This window comes from Vanessa atalanta, chromosome Z (genome assembly GCF_905147765.1).
Source record: "Vanessa atalanta chromosome Z, ilVanAtal1.2, whole genome shotgun sequence".
NCBI classification, from domain to species: Eukaryota; Metazoa; Arthropoda; class Insecta; order Lepidoptera; family Nymphalidae; genus Vanessa; species Vanessa atalanta.
In genome coordinates, this window is record NC_061902.1 from 7031511 (window position 1) to 7052384 (window position 20874).

General features: G+C 31.7%; 1 protein-coding gene across 9 annotated transcripts; it reads right to left on the reverse strand.

The window, feature by feature from the left end:
* Positions 1–929: 929 nt before the first annotated feature.
* LOC125076027 (voltage-gated potassium channel subunit beta-2) lies at positions 930–19858 on the reverse strand. Of its 9 annotated transcripts, none has more exons than XM_047687957.1 (19): positions 19783–19858; positions 19184–19278; positions 18863–18964; positions 18529–18660; positions 17961–18072; positions 16757–16895; positions 8889–8962; positions 8139–8372; positions 7964–8057; positions 6906–7033; positions 6744–6823; positions 5325–5457; positions 4730–4878; positions 4530–4626; positions 4265–4380; positions 3530–3666; positions 2938–3100; positions 2801–2867; positions 930–2722 (listed from the first exon to the last, which is right to left on the reverse strand). In XM_047687957.1, exons 2-17 carry the CDS (start codon positions 19190–19192, stop codon positions 2989–2991), a joined length of 1848 nt encoding a protein of 615 aa, XP_047543913.1. In that variant the 5' UTR covers positions 19193–19278; positions 19783–19858; the 3' UTR covers positions 930–2722; positions 2801–2867; positions 2938–2988. The 9 variants fall into 9 exon arrangements, with proteins under 9 accessions (XP_047543913.1, XP_047543912.1, XP_047543910.1 ...); XM_047687956.1 differs by having other exon boundaries at positions 4730–4899; XM_047687954.1 differs by having other exon boundaries at positions 4730–4899; positions 6906–7051.
* Positions 19859–20874: the final 1016 nt, after the last annotated feature.

Consider the following 20874-nt stretch of genomic DNA (forward strand, 5'->3'; position numbering starts at 1 on the left):
AATATAGTATAACAGCAGTTTTCTAACGACCTCACCAATAAACATCGTATACCGAGTGAATTACGCAGCGATTTATAACTTTCAACCGTCAGTAGATTGATGTTTGAGAGCAGAGGGCAAAGAATTATGCAACTGTACAGTCGCGATACAACGTTTATTAGTAAGAGTGTTAGCTTATTATCAAATAACGCATTTTAATTAAAATATATTTTGCCGTAGTTCTAAGACATATGTTTGCAAGAGGGACAAAGTATATATTAGTTATAATACGTCTAATAGACACTGATAATTGTTAAGTCTATAAACACACATATTAAGTTAAAAGTCGTTGAAATTGAACCGTGTACGAAACGGTTTCATAATTGAGAAAATTAGTAATCCCCCTCTATTGATCTCATAGTTCCGATTACTTTGACACAATTATAAAATCGTTCGAATAAAACGAATTCAATTCGACTGATGATGAAATAAAATCTTACATTTAAAGTACATTTATAAAAAAGACGAAAATTTATAATGGATTAAAATTCATTACACTACCGTGTTATTTCTAATTTAAATAGACACTTAGTTTATTATATAATTATACATATTTTATAATAAATAATGAGGAATAATAATAAAAGATCATTCGGGTACGCTTAGTAAAAACAAGCTCGAAAATGTTTCCATTATCAAATAAATTAACCGTAAATCTATGATATCCCCAGAGGCCTATCTTCGAAACAGTATATATATATATAGTATAATTATATTTTAATTATAATTTTAGTTAATCAAATGAATAAAATAAATATTTAACAATTTAACCGTCCGAAAGCAAATAGATTAAAAATGATTAAAACATTTCTTATGTGCGATTTTTTTTTTGTAAAATTACGAATGTTTTTTTTGTTTATATATAACTAATATATACTTAACGACTAGAATTGATTATTTAAAACACTTATTACAATAACATTAATAATATTTCAATATCAAGTTTCAAGAAACAATACTTTTTAAGCCAGACCTTACTATGTTAATGCAAGCTGTGGAAAGCGGTACTTCATGAATTTTACTTATAAAACTAGCTCCCTTATTAGTATTCAAAGGAATCAATTAGATCTATTTTCTTTATTATAAAAGATTGACACATCTCTCAACATTATGCCGCATCCACGCTTGTTTGTTCTGGCTTAAAACAAAAAAAAAAACCAAACAAATATTAATGTTTACAATTAAATTATTAGGCAAATAATTTTAATAGATTGGCGATGACTCGCTTTTTGATTAGGATGCTGTGCATTTCATACATTATTTTAAATTATTTATGTCTTCGTAGCTAGGTTCGTACAATATTTCATATAACATTCAGCGTAATTTTACGGTGGAACCGTTGCTTATTTTTTTTAATTATACCCTTAATGAACTGCATAAATATACTATCGACCACTATACTTATAATAAATATATATTGATAGTTTAGCGACGAATATCGCTGCTACTTGTGCTTTTTTTTATAGAACACGAACTTTAATCATTTTAAAATCAATTATTTATACAATTATTAAATAAGTGAAATTAATGATTGTAAATTATAAAATTATAGTAGCTCTTACTTAAAACTTTACAATTAAGCTTACAAAAATAGAACTTAAGAATTATTTAGGCTAAAAAAACTCTGTGATGGCACCTATTCATTTTGTAATAATAATAGCATGTGCAAACTGTATCGTGAACGCGGCAGTAAGCTCCACTTCCTTCGTCTAAATTAAAAGACACCCTAAACGCACTGTAACGATTGTAACTACAGATTTACCACGAACTACATAATATCTAAGTCATATCTCGTACATTCGGTACATAATTCAAAAATCGTATTAAAATTTAAGGTTATCATTCCCTAAACCAAATCTACACAAAACATTTAGTGCTTCGGTACATGTGTTTTAAGTAAATTATGCGTTGAAAAGACCAACAGTACAACTAAACGATGGAGTAAGTAGTACATGAACGATTATCTTATTATGAAAATTTATGAAATTGTTTATAACGCGTTAAATACATAAAAAAGCATATATATTGATTTTAAGAATCATTAGAACATCAATCGTTAACTAACATCAAAGAAATCTACTTTTAATAATGTTCCTACGTAATTTGAAACTAACTTAAGGGTAGTCTCAATGTGCTCTGCACAAAAATACTACGTTATGAAGACTACCCGGTACCAGCATCAGTTACATCGTATCGACATTCATTTTAAAATATTAGAGTAAATCCAGCTTTTCATCACAGTCCCGTTTACAGCCAAAATTTATCGGCGTCGAGAAATTCAAATACGATTTTGCCATCTTCATTATAAGTACAAATATACGATACAAGGGCATTATCCCACATCAAAGTGAACAAGAAACTGTTCACTGATATTATTCTTAACTAGCTCCACATATTACTTCAGCCGTTGTCATATTTTTTTATAAAAAGAACCATTATCGTTACAAAATGACATTATGTGTGTCTCAATTTTACACGTCAGCTGGTGAAGGCAAGTCAAATCGTGACCTACGTCGGTCCCTAGAAACCGAGAGTTGTCCTGAAGACGACCGTTGCAAAGATGCTGAACGGGGCTTCGAATTGTCCGATTTGGATTTCTTGACTTTGCTGCCCCCCGATGCTGGTTGTTTCCCTTTCAATGATGAAATAGACACTACCACATCAGTTGAGACGCCGTTATGTTCTGAAAATACAAATTTATTTGGTTAGTTTTTTAGATAAATATGATAAATAAAAGGAAACCGTTTGATAGTCAACTCACCGACGCGTCTAATCACTTCTCCAGCATTGTTCAAAAAGAATTTAGGCTTGCCGTCCTTAACTGATTCCTGTAAATAATGTCATTATTATAATATATCCAGTGATAAAGCTATTATTAAAAGTGATTTTTATGAATACCTTTGATTTACTAGATTTGGAAGCAGACTCAGTGCTTCCGCGCCACCACGGTCACTGAATCTCACAAAAGCCACGCCCCGACTCTTTAGCGGGGGTGGTGATCTCGACCTCAGCGCCCTCAGCATCTGGTTTAGGTGATCCCGCACCAGATGTAGAAGCTCCACTGGCAATTTTTATGTAATAGTGTTAAAGTTATAATTCACAACAGGTCAACAAGGAGAACAGAAGGAGATCCATAAAAACTGACAAACCTGTTAAAGCATTACAAAAACATTTATATTAAATAAGTAGAATGATGCTCGGAGCTTAAACAAATGCTAATATAAATACATGTAAGAGACAGTAAATTATTTAGAGATATTAAAAGTTAAGTTAGTTTCTTCTTCATCGTATGCAGATTTCCTCAAGATGTTTTACTTCATCGCTGAGCATGAGATCTATTATAGACGCAAATCGAGCTCATGAAAATCAGTGGTGCTTTCTTGGTTTTAAATTCAGTATCATCTGTAAAGATTTACGTTTTATAACCACCGGACCATCAAGGCTCTTAATTGTCTTATTTATTCGTATAAAAATTATGTTTTGTCCTCACGTCAAATCTACTCGAACCGTGGCACTGTTCTGTTGATTGCGCATCGCGAGCGTCGAGACCATTGGTGGTCTTTGTGGCTTGTTAGACAGTAATCGTTCGATCTCTATCATCACCACTGGTGTGAGCTGGGGTACGATCTGTTTCAAAAACATTTTAATTTTTAATATTTACTATTTATGTACTGCCATTAAAAAACTGGATAAAAACTGTTTCTATTTTAGTTTACGTTTTTATAAAATTGACGCCATATTTTTAAAAAAAGATTATCGTTAATATAATTAAAGTAACAGTCAAATTCCCGTTAAATTGATACATTTTTAGTCTGATTTTCTACATGTTAATAAGTGAAGCAATTACTTCGAACACTTTTCAAGAAACGTGGACTGAGAAATATGAAATTAGGGACCGTGAAAATTAGTAAGCAAAAGCTAATATTGTTATATAATATGCAGTATATATTAAGTTACTAAAAAAACACACACATGCGTTTGATACATATTTAGTATGAAACATTCATAATGTTGTCAACCAATGTAACTTATATTTTTGTTAGCAATGAATGTCGGTCTAATTTTTACCAAGGCGCGATTTTTTTTACCAAGGCGCGATTTTTTTTACCAAGGCGCGAAATTTCGGTTAAAAACGACAGAATTTTTAATTTCAACTATATTTTACGACCTAGAATGCTATGTAAACATCCGTCAATTTATGTTATTTATAAGAAACTTCATATACCTGTAAAGCATGAATATTTTCTTTAAATTGTTCAACACTGTTGGCGCCCAGCAGTAAGCAGTTTATGGACTCATTTTTGAGGCACCAAGCGACGGCCAGTTGACTCATAGTGCAATCTGGTAGCAGAAAATAATATATATTAAGCATTTAAATAGAGTTTTTTTTTTCTACGCCTTCTTAATTTTTATAATATTAGGCTGTTTGTTGTACACATAATTTTAAGGCATAATTGCGTAAATATAGAAATGAGGAAATTTGTATGTACTCATTGTAGCTGCAAGATTAGCCAGATCACGCAGTTTGTCTCCATAAGTGCGTAGTTCTTCTCCAGCCACCTGTTCCTTGCTATTGGAAATCCTCATCTGAGAAAAACACTTCTATTAAAATATAAATAAAACGATGCAATATGTCACATTAAAAATGGTGAACATCGGTGTTTTCGAAAATAAAATGAACTGAACTCACTGGACTGACCTCGCTTACATCTGCACCAGCTAAGTCTTCTTCACACCAGCTGAAGGTGCTGTATTTCCTGTTGAATCGGGACTTCGCAAAAAGCCCGGTTATTTCTTCGCGACCTTTGCCAGTTGTTATTGCAGACCATGCCATCATCCCTGGGATCAGACACATGATGCCTATGAACAAGTAGAACCAAACCATGATAGGTCACACGCCTATTTCGCCTGCCAAATGTAGGCATTCTCGAAATAGTAATATAACAAACTCGTTATTGACTAGTTTGCTACTTAAACTTACGAGACTTAAATCAAAATTTAGTTTTTATAAAGTTTTTAAATATTAATTATTAATAATTAAAACCTATGTTTTATGTGTGTGTTTTATGTGATTTTAATACATAAAATTAAATAGATAATCTACATGATATTTTTACATAAATATGATTATATATTGACCTGCGTAAATCAAAAATTTAATGGTTAAAGCGTAAATATAATAAACTACGAATATATATAGCATGAATGAGTTGATTTGGCAGAGAGTTAAGCGTGTGACTGGGATTCTAGGATAACATGAGTATCATTGTTTTTCTTATACTCACCAACACCTATCTTATGGTACAGTTCAGGCATGTATATCTCGGGTTTTTCTCTGCAGAACATATGATACTCGGTCTGTTCAACGATAGGTGTGATACAGTTGAACTGTCGGCAGTTAGTGTACGCGTCCATTATCTGAATAAAAGATTAAATACAATGAATATTTTAAATATGTATTCGTTAAAAAAAGTGAAAACTGACGTAAACAATAGCTTGAATGTACGCTTCAATTAAACACTTAAGAAATAGGGCAAACTTCAGATTATACTGAACCCAAAAATAACCTTGATAAAAATCGATTCACAAACAATAAAAAAGGTAAACAATAAAAAAGGTAAAGACGAACACACTATAAAAATCTATTAATACTACAAAGACAAATTAAGGACCAATTTCTTAGATGGTCGGTAAATAAAAATTTAAACCTATTATTATTTATTTAAGTCTATATATTATTATTATTCATCAATTCTCCAATAATTAATATGTACCTACCTTTAATTAAAGTATTATAAGAAACAAAAGTATATTATAAGAAAATTGATCTTTATTGAAAAATTCTGAAATAGACAAATAACTTCGTACACGACGACAAGTTCAACAAGTAACATCGAAATTATATTTACGAAGATACCAAGCAATTACTATCTTTACACTAATTAAAAATAATGTTTATTTCTCTAAAATAGAATCATTCTGATTATTAATATTATTTAAATTATCTCGCTCTCTCAAATTCATAATGATATGGGCTGGCGGAAATGTCCTGACAATAGTGCACAAGTGGTCTGGTGTGAAACGGAAATCATACGCATGTAATTTCATTAAGTTTTATAATGTAAGGGCAGGTAAATGAGGCATTTTTTAGTTTCAGTAGTAGTTAAACGTCACATAACATATTGAAATAGTTTCTATTGTTAAATAAAAATAGGACATACACAAATATTGGTTGGTCGTCCTGACTTCGAATGGCTAAAATACACACTAGTTGCCCCTCCAACTTTATCCCCTTGAAGTTGAAATTTTCAAAATTCCGTTCTTAGTGTGCCGATTGAAAGCGCACCGTGCACGCAGAATTCGACGCGCACGTAAATAATACTCGAAATGTTTCAACCTGTCTTGACTGCGAGCGGTCGCGCACTCAGGACGCACACTTAGTGAGCGTCCTGAGTAACTATGCTAAATTTCAAGTCAATTGGACGTACAGCTTCAGAGATCTTGTGACAAGTTAGTCGGTAACTCATAATGAGATATATATATACCGCCTACCTAAATATATATATATATATATATATGCGCATTTGGTTTTAAATTTAAATTATAATCATTATTTTAACTACAATATATATATTTTTAAATAAATATTGCATTCAAAATAATTAAAACCCACATAAGAAATTGAAATCAATAAAATTACTTACCTCAGACGGCAACCAACGAGCTGTTCCCCAATACATAACCCATCCTTGATTGATCACAAAATTCATTGCGCGAACCAACTCTGCCAGGGAACAATTATGAGAATTGAAATAAACACTATAAACTCCAATAAATGTCAGAAAACATTCAAGCTAGGAACCTACCTTCCATGGGACAAACAGGATCAGTTTTGTGCAAAAGTACAACATCTATGTAATCGACTTGAAGTCTTTGTAGTGACGCCCTTACACTTTCAATGATATGTTTTCTAGATAAACCCCTTTCATCTGACCTGTTAGCATGAGGAAACCTAGTAAATGGAGATATAATATTAGGATCTAGAAAAGCCAAAAGCATAGGTTAAAAAGCATTCGGTTGTCGTTAAAGCAATTCTAGAAGCTAAAAGCAAGAAATCGAAATGCTGGCAATAGCAAAGTGTCATAAGAGAGTATAAATAATTTACTGGACAGCTGTTACAGTAGAAATTGTCTCTTCTATAAGATAACAATTCATTATTGTCATATTTACTTGTTATTTTTATATTTGATCCATTCGTTTCCGTAGAAGATTTCATTTGATAACCTTTTATTTATCACTTGTTAAGTAAAGCTTAAAGCCCAGCTACACACTCCGGTTTCACTTCGAGCTTACTTGCTATGCAAACCAGTTTGCTCAGTTAAGCGCGTGTTTATGGACGTTACAAAAGTTGCCCGATTAAATCCTAAAGTGCAGTTTTGTGAAAGTATTGCTTTGCTTGATATTTGAATGGCACAGTTTGTGGTTTGCGTGGTTTTAATGCCACACTGAAGAAAATAGCACATGCTTACTTATAGTGTTGTTCCGATTTTTTGCAACAACTTGACTGCGCAAACCGTACTGCGCAGGTAAGTCGGTGCGTGTAGCTGGATCTTCACAATTAGTTTTATTAAAATTAATATTTTTTTCAAAAGATTTAGTATCGATTCATAGTTATTTTTAAATGAATCATACTATGTTTACTGTAAGTAGTTTTACTGTGCGACATAAATATAATTAGTATCCGGTTAAGCGAAAAAGATATTTACAAAATTAAGTATTATATTAAAAACTATTAAACAACGAAGACATGGACCCTATATAATTTACTACCTACAGAAATAGAATTAGTTGATCACAAAAAGTTAAATTATAACAGTATATTAAAATGTGGTTAATTTGATGGTTTTGGCAAAGGTTCACTTACTTCGTACTCCAATATATTTTTGTAGTTATAATAACACTCGTTCGCCTTACATTTCTCTTTTTCAGTATTCTGCCCAGCTCAACTTCACCTCTGGCTGTAATTATTCAAGCAATGATTTTAATCAAATCAAATGCTAGAGTCAATTACTCGACCAGATTTTTCAAATGTATCTTACCACAATGCGCCTCTGAAAGGTCAAACAAATTGATGCCATTTTCTAAAGCGGTCATGATGATGTCCTCTGCACAATCTTCACTCAACATCGTCCACAGTCCTAAACCAATATTCGGTACCCTCAGGCCTGACTTTCCCAAGTTCTTGTAACGAAGACCAGGCGTCACTGATGAGGGCATACTTGCATGGTTACCCATGTAGGCTGACATATGCTTCGACGAATTCATTTCGCCGGCTGCAGATAAAATTCGAACCATCAGTTCTTTGTTCTCTCAACGGTTGCCAAGCCCACGTAGGGCTTGATTTGTGTAAAGGTACAAAATGCAAAACACAAATTTATACGGCCTTTTGTTTGATTTCAGTTTTATTCCAATTTGGTTACCTCTAAACTTATACATACATAAAGTTGACATTAACCCTATTATGATACCTTAGGTGATTTCAAAAATATTCTTAAGCTAAAACCATCATATGAGAAAGGAAAAGAAAAACTAGTGTAAATATAGCGCCGTCTTCCTTCTCGTCACCTTCTTCGGCTTTTTATCCAAAACGTTTTGTATTTGATTATTAGTTCTTAATTCGAATTGTATACTTTTTTATAATTATGCTATTAACCTAATTTAATAGGCCGAATTAAAGCTGTCAGTCCAAAAAATTGCTTTTTTAAATATGAAAATATACAATTGTTAAATAAACTAAAATGTATTAGTATTATTAATAATTAAAAAAAAAAAACATTTAGAACACTTACCTTGATCCAACATTTGCTGTGAATTGGCGCTGAATTCGTCCATACAATCAAGCGAAGCGATCGGAGCGCGACATCTGGACAAAATATGCACGTTGCTTTAAATGTATTTATATATGTTTAATTTTATAAAACGTAGAAATAAAATTAATATCAAAACAAAAATATTTAACATATACGACCTTATGACTATGCACTAATTTTATTAGATATTTATTTTATTCAAATAAATAACTCGTTGAATAATAACAAAATAGATAACTATTTTAACAATGTTTAACAAATGTTATGAAGGTAAAACTGAAAATTGTTTTTGTTTTTGTTTCATAATAATGAATATTAATTCTAGTAGGGAATACTAGAATCAATAAGGAAGTCAATTTTTACAGTGATAAATAATCATATTCATGTATCTCTTATGTTTAAGAGGTTAGCTCAACATTACGAAAAAATCATAGTTACCTTGCTATTTATACAAGAAAAAAATGTTTAGTATTTTAGACTATTTTTTAACCTAGCTATGGTTCATCTAACCTCTAATTATATATAACCTACTTAAGTCTACAGCGCTATTTATTTATTTAGTAACAAACACTAATCTACATAATATCTATATTGGCAAAAACACCTAACGTGACGCGGATATTTTTAATTTGAATTTGTGTTTTATATTACAGTTGTTTGTGTGGGTTAGTCAGTATTTATTTTACTTTTCTTTCCCTATTTGCAACATTTATGTCATCAGCACATGCAAGAATAACGTCGTCAATTACGGTCATTGCGATGGCCACGTTAAATAATAAGCAATATACTTTTATAACTGCAAAATCGATACTGCGAGTTAAGACAAATAATTCTTTAAATATTCCATTTGTAATAATAAATATTAGGATACGTTCACGAGGAATGGAATTTTAAGAAGTCATTTATCTGTAGTGAATAAAGCCTCTTTTGTGTCTAACCTATATAATATTTAAGCTTACGGACGACTACGGTTTTCTAATTTCTAGTTTAAATCTAAGTTTAAATCTACAGTTTATAGTTGATTACCTATTATTGAATGTAGTTCAAACGACTATGAAGCGATAGTGTGAATATAGAAGATAGTGAATAATAGCAAGGAAAAGGGTATCAGAATTATGGGGCAGAGTGACAAAGCTTAGTGTATCTTTGAGGTACCATACCTTGGATATGCTCCTTTCCGCAGACAGCATGATGTAAGCCAAGCTTCGTACTAAATGTTCGGCGGTATCTTAAGCTGTTTTTATGTAACGCCATGGTCGGATCGCATCAAGTCCGCGTATCTGACATATTTAACACTCGTTCATGTAAAATAATTTTGACGGTCATTAAATTTAATGTGGTCAAAAAAATATTGTGTCGCTTAGCATTTTACAGGTCATTGTCTAAGTGCAGTCAATTTTAAGCAATTTTGACATTCGCCAGCGATCAGACCGCGGCATTACTTGTTAAAAATACTTAACAATTTTGCTAAAGATACGTCGCCATCGTGGTGCCTACTCGCATGCGTCGGTCGCTGTGCGCGATGCAGCGGAGTGCTCAGCTTTACTCACCGCTGGGAGAAGACATAGTGGGATGGCGCATCGGGACTGCAGTCTAATGATTTTAATTATTAAATGTGAAGGTCATGTATGGGATGTTATACCGGATATCGTGCAATTGCGCAGAGACTTCGCGGCGCGCTGGACGATCGATTTAAATCAATTATTTGCAGTGAGGTCTTCATATGAATAAATGATGTTTATCGATCGCACAGCACGCCCCAATTTGAGGTTACGTCTTCTCCCCGGACGGTGCGGCGTTCCTAAGGTTCCAGTTACCGGTATATGGTGGGCATGGGATTTGAGTCGACGCTGACGGAGTCGGGTGGGCCCAGCGGCGTATGTGGCGTGCAGCGGCTGACCGTTGACTCGCTGCGCGACATGATGCCGTCTTTGCCGCTGCCCTCCCTGCCTTGCATCTCGTGCCGCCTCATTCCGCTCCTACGCTTAGCAACAGCATCTTAACTCCCTACAAACATCTTATCTGTAATGAAACGTACACACCCACGGTCGAAGGATAGGATATTGCGGGTTAAGTTTTAACACTGAAGGACATAAACAGAGATAAGCATGCATGCCCTAAACGCTAACATCTAGTCCGCTATATTGGGTGGTCCACACCGAAAAAACATCTAAGCACTGAACTATCGCGGTAGATTAGATGTAAATCTGTCGATTTGGTGTCGGTGAGTGGAGCACTCACCGGATCGCCAGATAAGCTTAATTACTCAACATCGGTAGCGTTGCCGTCGAGGTTTCAACTGCTAAATCCGCTTACTGTGTCGTAACGCAGTGTAGGGTTGGAACAAAGGGATGCGCGCGACGCCAGCCCGCGCATGCGCCTCAAGCTCTACCGATCTGACCTATTTCTAGATTTAGCCCCAGATGTTACGTTCATTACATGAAGTACGTGTATAATTTATTCCCAAAACTTTGTACCAAAACTTTAATTTATTACAGATAATTAACTCACCGGAACGAAAATTCTAAGGTTACTTTTAAGTTTAATGACAAATTAATTATATCTTACAATAATTTTTTGTTACGTGACCTAGACATGAATATTAAAAATAGAAAAAAAAAAAATAATTTTAAATAAAAAAAAAAGACATGTATGCTTAAAATTTATTGATTCGAACATATCAATAAGTTTGGGCAACGACACATTTGTTTTTCGTTGATATATATACATACTTCCTCTTTATTTTGATGCCAATCAGAATTGGTAACCTAGGTAAAATGCAGTCTGTATGCAGCTGCGCCCGGTACAACATCGCGAACGCGTTGGTCCCGAAGGATTCATTTGATCACATTGTTTTTATTTTTAATTGTAGTACTTTATTCAGTATAAAGTAACGCAAAGTTTTAATGTGCTTTTTTTTTCATTTTAGGATTATTTAGAAAAGAAAGTTTCTTATTGACAAGTTTGTGATTTTTTTTTCTTAAAATGACAACACGATTAAGACCGCGCGACTTAAGAAGAACAACTTGTTGAATGCTGTGTCGTTTCTTTCACTAAATGCAAGTTTTCGAAGTTTTCATAGTCGATTAAAGGTCATTTGTGAAATTTAATGTGTCGAGAGACGTGTAGGGGTAGAATAAATCGGTTCGTATAAAATTTATTCAAGTTTATTTTTTCTTATTTGAAATATGTTTCTTGCGCTTATCAAATGCTTATCATTTTTATGTGCAGTGTTATTTTCTCGGCTTGTCTCTGTTTCACAGTGTTTTGATACTCATCACTTATTGCGCACTTACGTTTTAGAGAACATACAAAGTTCTGTATTCTTAAAATTGAAGATAGTGCTTAATAGAAAAGTTATACTTGATTTTCAATTTAAATTTGTATTCAACATAAAATAATTTATGTTAATATACTCAGATTTTAAAACAAATGGCAGATGGTGCGTGCGGAACATAATAAAGATACAAAAGCGAATACAAAATCGACGTGGTGCGAAACCGCGCGTCTTTTTGTTAATACTACAAAAGTGCTGTCACTTTAACTATACTTGGTCAACCTTGTTTTCATCACACGAACTTTGCGATGATTTTTATTTGTGTTGGTGTATGCTCGTCACATAAGTATAGTTTTGTTGTTACAAGTATGTTATACACATATTTGTCTCATTTACGTAGTTTCGTTTAAGTAGTTAATTTAGGCATCTAGATAACTATTATTTTCAATGACCCGAAAGCTAAAAATAGCACAGACGGTTTTTGGTAGCGTTGACAAAATACATCATTAATATAATTACCACCATTATTAAAAATTCCAGTGGAACCATTTCATGTACACTGTACATAATCTGTACTATGCTTAAGACTCCTACTAGTTAAAGGAACACTAGCAATTGTTATTTCAGCAGGTTCTTACTCTAGGACTTATGACACACAAAAAAAAGGTTACCTTTCACATAAAAAAGGTCTCATGGATAATTTTGTAAAATCTATGGATTGAAATCTCTTGAATCATATATTATCTAAGCAGTGACGCAAAAATGATTAATTTAAATTTTATTTGATTGTTTACAAATACAGAAACTAATGAATAAAATAACTTCGGACGAAAATTGAATGATTATGAAAAATGGAAATGCTCTTTTTATACCATTTAAAGTTTTTTGAAAATATGAATTTAAGGTATGTAAATTATACAATGTATTGGCAGCGTTTGTGAAGATTGGCTTGAAAATCTGCTACATGCTGTCCAAGACCTATTCACCGGCTGTTTTTAGTTAAATTCATTCAGTAAGATGGCATTCTGTTCAATTTCTCTACATATTACTGTTCTAACGTTTGGTGAAAAAACTACAAATAATTACATACTACATACATACTACAGCTTAAAAATAAATATATTCCAATAAACTTAAATAAACTTCATACAAATATTTATAAAATTATAACTTATTTGGGTGCCGCCATTTTTATGGTGACATTTTAGGCATAAAACATTTCGAACGTTTATTATTGCAGATTTACAACAATGTTACGTAACGAATAAAAGTAAATAATACTCAAAAAAATTTTACATATAAGATACACTTACCTATTATATACACTACATTGCCAATTTCGAAATTTAGTAATAAAATATCTTTTTTTCATTTCCCTTGTTGCTACACTCACACGCATGGTCTACGAGGCTTTCACGCACACATGATAAATTTCTAGCAACACAATCTTTGCTCCGCTAACATTTTTCTTTTGTTTTATTAAATGAATTATATATTAATAAGGTTACCTAATTCATTCAAATTTAAGATTTTAGTCTTTTTTTTAAATTGTTTATTTAGGTATATTTTATTTATTGAATTTTCGGAAGCTTCAAGTCAAATAACTGTTTTTATTGATAATAGAAAAACAGTTATTTATAAACATGACAAAATATTAAAACGAATTAGTATGTGCAATGTAATATGATAATATGGATAATTACTTATACCTTTGTAGTGTAGTCCTTTGTCAAAGTCCGTTGGGGTTGACATAACCCCTATTGTTATCTGTAATTTTAGCACCAAAGAGCAAAACTCGTAGTGTTGTGTTCCAGACAAAAAGGGCGTAACATCTTAGGTATAGTTCATGATATAATTAGTGGGTTGTGATAATTTACGTTAAGGTGTATAATGGACGATCTGTTAATTAGATGACTACAAGATGATAACGTAATTGTATGATTAGACTAATTATAATAATTATCACAATATATTATACATAGTATAGGATTCTGATATGACTATTGTTTTTAATTTATAGATTGATTTATGCAATATGCAGATTTTTGTCCACTTTATGGCTATATTTTTAACCGCGCATGGAGAGTTTTGTTTTACTTAATGTTTAAAGAAAATAGCGAGTTAAACTCTTATTTAAATATAGGTATGAATAAAGAATATAAGATATCAAAAGATAATATTATTAAAATTTCAAAATGACTTAAATCATATAACGAAGTACTTTATAATTGTCTTTATTACCATAATTTACGGACTATTTTCCTTTAAATTCAATGTAGGTCTTTCTAAGTATGTATGTCATGAGTATCAGTGAAGACATGACTGGGTCTGGTTGACATTGAAGGTTATATACATAATTGATTAGTAGGAGTGAACGGCTGTAAATTGCCTAGAAGATTTGATGTAGGTATATTTGCAACGGAATCACATTTTCTATTTCGTCCTCTATGTTATACTATTATAATTTTTAAACAATATGTAATTCGGAAATATCGAAAATAATGTAAAAACGGTCTTCAATTATATTATTAAAATATTAAAAAAAAGTTGAATCGTAATTAATTAATGCTTATCAGAACTATAAATGTCTTAAGATGTCTAATAATACAATACAACTATCGTATCATTAATCTTGTTCAACTATTAATTCACTGAATACGTACTTAATTATTTATTATACCTAATACAGGTACCTATCCGGCCAAAGTCCTACCCATACATAGCCTTCTGGTGAACTGTCAAATATAAAGGTAATCTTTAAGATAAATAGATTCTAATCGATAAGATAGATAAGTACAAATATATAAGATACTCATAATGTGAGTAAGATCATATTATTTATTAGATAACTTTACTTTTAGTCAGTACTTTTAACTACCTAATTTGATACCATTTATTAACCATAATTAATGATAAAGTAATATATACCTGGATGATTGAAAAAATATTTCTCATTTATAAATATAGCGTCGTGTCGATACGTTTTCATAATTAAATTAAAATTGAACATTATTCACAATAATTAATAAAAACATCTTTTTGGTTAATTAATTACAACGAATACCACAATAATAATAAGTATTTTAGGTAGTTCTATAAAATGTATTACATTTCATTATTTCGTAAAATAATATTTGAAACGAAAATTTTATTCAAGACCTTGGCGTCCGATCCGTCTCCGCACGGGTATCACTTAGTATATAGAAAATATAAGAATTGTTGTAAGAACCCTGCGCCGGTTGAATTGTTTCTATACAACGTTTTTTTTTTAAAGTCTTTATCATTTAATTAGCGTATGCTATATATACTGAGGCGAGATGGCCCAGTGGTTAGAACCCAGTGGTTAGACTTAACCGATGATTAGGGGTGTAGGACAAGCCCAGGCAAGCATTACTTTTTTTTCTTGTGCTTAATTTGTGTTTATAATTTATTGGAGCAGCGTGCTGGAATATGCTCCTTACTTTCTCCTCAAAGGGAGAGGAGGCTATAGTGTGCTCTGCTGCTGTGGGAAATTTACAGGCTGTACATGTTGGACATGTTCTTCTTGTATGCTATAGATAGTCTCCGGTTTGAATTATTCTATAATTTATATAAATATAGCTACAACGTCTATCAATCTAACTTTTAATGAGAACATAATAAAAATATCTGAAGTAATATCTGAGATTATAAGTACAATATTATTTATATACGCATTATAATGTACAATAATCATAGATAATAAAAATTCTGCACGAATATAATTTAGGTAATCAAAATTATATCGTGTATATTCAGGTAAACCGTTTAGTTTAAAAAAAGCTATTATCATTGCGAGAATGTAAACATACTCGTATTCGTGGTTTTTTTAATGCGTTTATAAAAGTTCAGATGAGCTAAATGGGGCCCAATCAAACAGACCAATTTAGAATATTGTGTCCATTAGTAACGCTAGGTAACCAGTATATCTTCAACACACTAATGCTCATTAGTAGCCATACGAGAGCATAATTTTATAATAACAGTGGTTGATTTCCTTGGACGCGCTTTATTCTGATTAAAATAATAAACGTTTAAACCTTGAGCATAACACAATGTACATGAAATGTGGTACGTCATGTATTTATATTTGTAAATACATTCTCGACCCCTGATCAGGATGTTATGACGAACAAACTACCGTCTATTTATTAGATTTCTATCAAACTAGGATAAATAGCTAGAAACATGGCTTTCTCCAGCGCAAAGCGTCCTTCCTAATTATGTTAGAGCCGAAGGCAACGTAGTGTAGACAGGAAAGAAAATATTTTATGTAACCATGTTTACCATTTTACCTTTGATTTAAAATTCAGGTGGATTTTTTAATAACCAATTCCGTTTGGATTTTAGCCAAATTAATATTCTTTGAATTTTTATTTGCTTTCAGACTCGGATAGAGAAATTTTTGATTACTCACTTTGTGTTACTTTTTTTACTATTCACATGTAATCTTGGACAAAAATTATATCCAATATTATATTATATTACTAAATAAGTAATATATCATAAATATATACCTTCATATAAAATATAATATTATAGCCATTCTTACCCTGGACACGACGGAGCTTTGACAAGCTCGCCTCTGACTGATGGACTGACATCGTTAGCTGACGCTCTCCAATTCCTTGCTTCCTCCCCACTGATACAGCATGGTGTTTCGCAGCAGCCGTCGCTATCAATTGATTCATCTAAACAATAAATCAGTTTTATAAATTTAGGGAAGTATATATGTATAAGTACACGCAAGCAAACTCCGCATTTGCTTATTTCGGTCTGTTGAGTATATTTTTTTTGACTCGCTCACTTTCGTGTCTTTTCGGCTTCTGTTTTCCAAGCTTTTGGATTTAATTACCAAAAGCTTGGAAAACAGAAGAGTTTCCTTATTGAGCCATTATCTATTATATATTTAGATTTATAGCCCCTTTTCATTTATATTAATAATCTCATGCTCATTATTAACACACGTTTACATTTTTGTGGTGTTTTACAAAATATTAGCATGATTATTGATATATTAGGTTTTAACTTATTTATGCTTTGTTTGTTGCTTTTTTATTTCATTTAAATTAAACTATTTCACTACTAAAAATGTATACATAATCAAAATTAACTTAGAAAAAATTTTAAGCCGTTACGCACCAAAAGATGTTTTATTTTCAATAAATAAATAAATAAGTTCAGATTGCCATTTGACTAATGCCAGCCATCTTTTATCAATGCAGGTTTTATTGAAATTTATTACAGTAAACTCAGAACTTCAATAGAATACAATATGATAAATATATGAGTAGTAGTATACCTAAACATGAATTTATCCCTTTGACGACGTAAAATATATTCTATTTTCAAAGCGTATAACAAAGCTTTCTTGTAAGAATCTTGTTCGCTTATTTTGCAGATAACTCGAGGTTTCAAGTTGTCTGCATGCAACAATTTTATTATTATATTAAATAATAGCTGGTGCTCGCGACTCCCTTTGCGTTATTTTAAGCCTCAAAAGTGTTATGTTACAGCATTTCAAATTAGTAATAAATATTAAGTACTGCCAGGTACTTACTGAATCATTTCCTATTGACTTTTATGTAATTTTAATCATTTCACTACAAAGATTTTTGCATATCCAATAACTCGCTTTTGATTACAAAGTCGACGACAAAAGCGGCACAGCACTTTTAATAATAAATGCTAGATTTTTTTAGTCAAATTAATATAAAATACTTATATATACTTAGCATTATATAAATAGGGATTACCTCTACAAGATCCAAGCCGTGAAAGGTTTATGAAGATGCCTTCATTGTCGCTTATACTTTGGCTGGATTGAGGTTTCGTCAGCTGGGCGCTGCAGGCTTTCTTCATAGCATTCTGAGTGGAGCAATTTTTTTTTGTTTTGTAATTAAATTATTAGACTTTTGTTGACTGTAATGATAAATGTAGTTTACATAGATTATTATAAGACCACAAGATGAATCGGAACCACATTTGAAAATATATAAATTTCATATGAATCTCTTGCCGCTGTTGGTCTTCATAAGTGTATATTTCTAAGCGCTTGGTGACAAAGTGCGTCACATGTTTTAAAGTTAAAAAAAAAAAACACTTTAAAGAATGTTGATATAATATGTGCTTAATTTTTAGAAGGTCACTTAAGGATTATATAAAACATTATAATTAATGTATTTTTTAAGATAATAAGTAAAATTGAACTTAAATGAAAGCCAAACATATTCGACAATAGACGCAGCAATATAATTATTTTTTTGAGCTGGCTATACGCCATTTCATTACATAGATACATATATCATCTAAAAAACGTCATACTCTATAATGTTTTGTGTCCGGTATTGATGGTCGACTGTGGCGCCATCTCGCGGCTTGCCTTTGTAAGTCACATAATCTATGATGCGACCATGAAGTGCTTATTCCTCGCAACTCTTCGACTGCTTCAGCAATCTGCTGGAACACAGACTCATTAAAAAAATGCAATCGACTTAAAATAGGTATTGAAATCTAAATAATAATATATTAAAAAATCTAGGTCAGGTCAAGTCTAACCTAGTGAGGCTTGAAATAGTTGTCTGAAAATATGAATCCGAGCTATAAATCTTTTGTAAAAATCGAATATCGCATTTTTATTTATAAGACATTATTTTACCTCACGCTTTTGTTCCTCTTCTGCTTCTATAGCCCGCTGATGAAGAAGTTTTATATCCAACTTCCTGACTTCCTCTGCTTCTCTTGCTTGGCATTCTTTTTCCTATAATTTAGTTTTGTAAGTAAAGCACGTTTTTAGTTGTAATAATAAAATAACTGTTGGCTTTACTTTATTAAATATTTTTTTGCAGCAAAAATGAAGTGGATTTGCCGAGAGAGAGAAAAAACAAATCAAAGCATTCCTGTTATTATGTTCGATGACGTCAAAATATTTTTCAATACCTCCATAAATATACGTTATGTTTAAACTGAAAAAAAGCACCTTTTGCATTTGTTTTTCATGTTCAATTTTCTGCTGTTCCAGTTCCTCCTCCGGGATGGGTGGCGTTTCATCCCCACCGGAGGTATGTTTCGCACCTGAAACACAATAAGACCTTCTAAACGACGTGAAAATTGTACGAATATACATCCATAATAACGATCATTATGCATTCCTTAAGAGTAAGCAACCAAATTTATCTATCTGTTGTAACTTTGTCAGTTGTTTGCAACTCAGGCCTGGCCATATTCATGTCATTCCCATTGCATGCTGGCTTTAGATACACATCTTGTATTGGGCGAAATTATTATTAAATTTCATATTTATATTTATTGATACGGTGGTTTTGTTTTTTTAAATATAAGCCTTATAAAGTAGTTTTTAAAGAAATGTTGTTTTTCAATTATAATACAAATATGTATATTATTATAAAAACAATACTTAATGTCGCTTTTTATATTAAATACTCAAATCAATTAAATTACAGAATTGATACAAACGCATTTTAAAAGAAGGTTTTATCGAAGCTGTTAAAATTTTTGTAAAATATTCATGTAGTTAAATGTTAGCAATGAGGGTAAAATTGTCACACGTATATTTACCAGTTGGTGGGTGGTAAGAAATCCAAAACTGATGAGCCAGTTTTACTGAGTTCAGAAAATTAGGTGAAACAAGGCGGCTCGGTGAACGAGGCTAAAGCCAACTGAATGTGTAAACCGTGAGAATTTATTCATAGATGTTTATTTTGATGGTAACGCATGCAGTGAAGTTTGGTGAGACTGATTGGCTAGCGTCCAAAACTTCTTATTTCCTAAATTTCTATGATAAAAGTGATTGATTAAACAATTTCTAAAGTGTAAGAAAGAGTTCTGAACAGCTTTTCTTTCTCTTTCGCACATTTCATAATATTCGTAGCGAAAGAAATCTTATTATAATATTCTTTCAATATATATTAAAATTATAATTAATAAAAATATATATAAAATAAATTTAAAAAACTTCGACATAAATATTCGACATATTCAGTTAAGACAAAAGAAAATTTTCATCATAAATACGTGGGTTCTACGTGATATTGATTTAATCGCGCCTGAATATTATTTTAGTCACTCATTGGATATTAACTGAGACGAGACAGATTAATGATGTATGTATTTTCAATTTGATGTGTAACTATAATTATTTGCAGCATGTTATAACCATTGCCTCCTCGAATGCAGATCGATGGGAATTAAGCTTGATAATGTGATATTGTATTTTATTAACATGCTCTTGGTCATATTATTTTGTGATTTTCATATAATTCTGTGTAATTATGCCTCATAATCATTATTTATGTATGTGTTAAAATCATCGTGATGTTCTAAGTGTTTAAGTTAAGACTTACTTACTTTTTATTACGAATAAGCTTAACATATTTATAACGATGAACCTGTAAAACCTTACTAACATGTTAGTTACGCGATCATATAACTTTCGTTACAAGAAAAATTGTATGCAAATATAACCACACTTATAATATTATTCATTTACAGCACGTATAATGTTAATTAAATTATGTTACCTGATTGGAAGTGGTCTCCTTCAACATTGGCATTTGAACTGTGAAAACTTTTAATCATTCCTTCCACCTTAATATCTCACTGATTTAATTGACCCGTTCACTATTTCAAGGCTATAGGCTTTAGGCTTGT

Excerpts from the sequence above, each read along its gene's own strand:
- LOC125076027 (XM_047687954.1), bottom strand. Across the intron at positions 8,963-16,756 it reads AAAGCTCCGTCGTGTCCAGG|ATGTCGCGCTCCGATCGCTT; the intron begins GTAAGAATGGCT and ends TATTTTGTCCAG. Across the intron at positions 8,373-8,888 it reads ACAGCAAATGTTGGATCAAG|CCGGCGAAATGAATTCGTCG; the intron begins GTAAGTGTTCTA and ends TTTTATCTGCAG.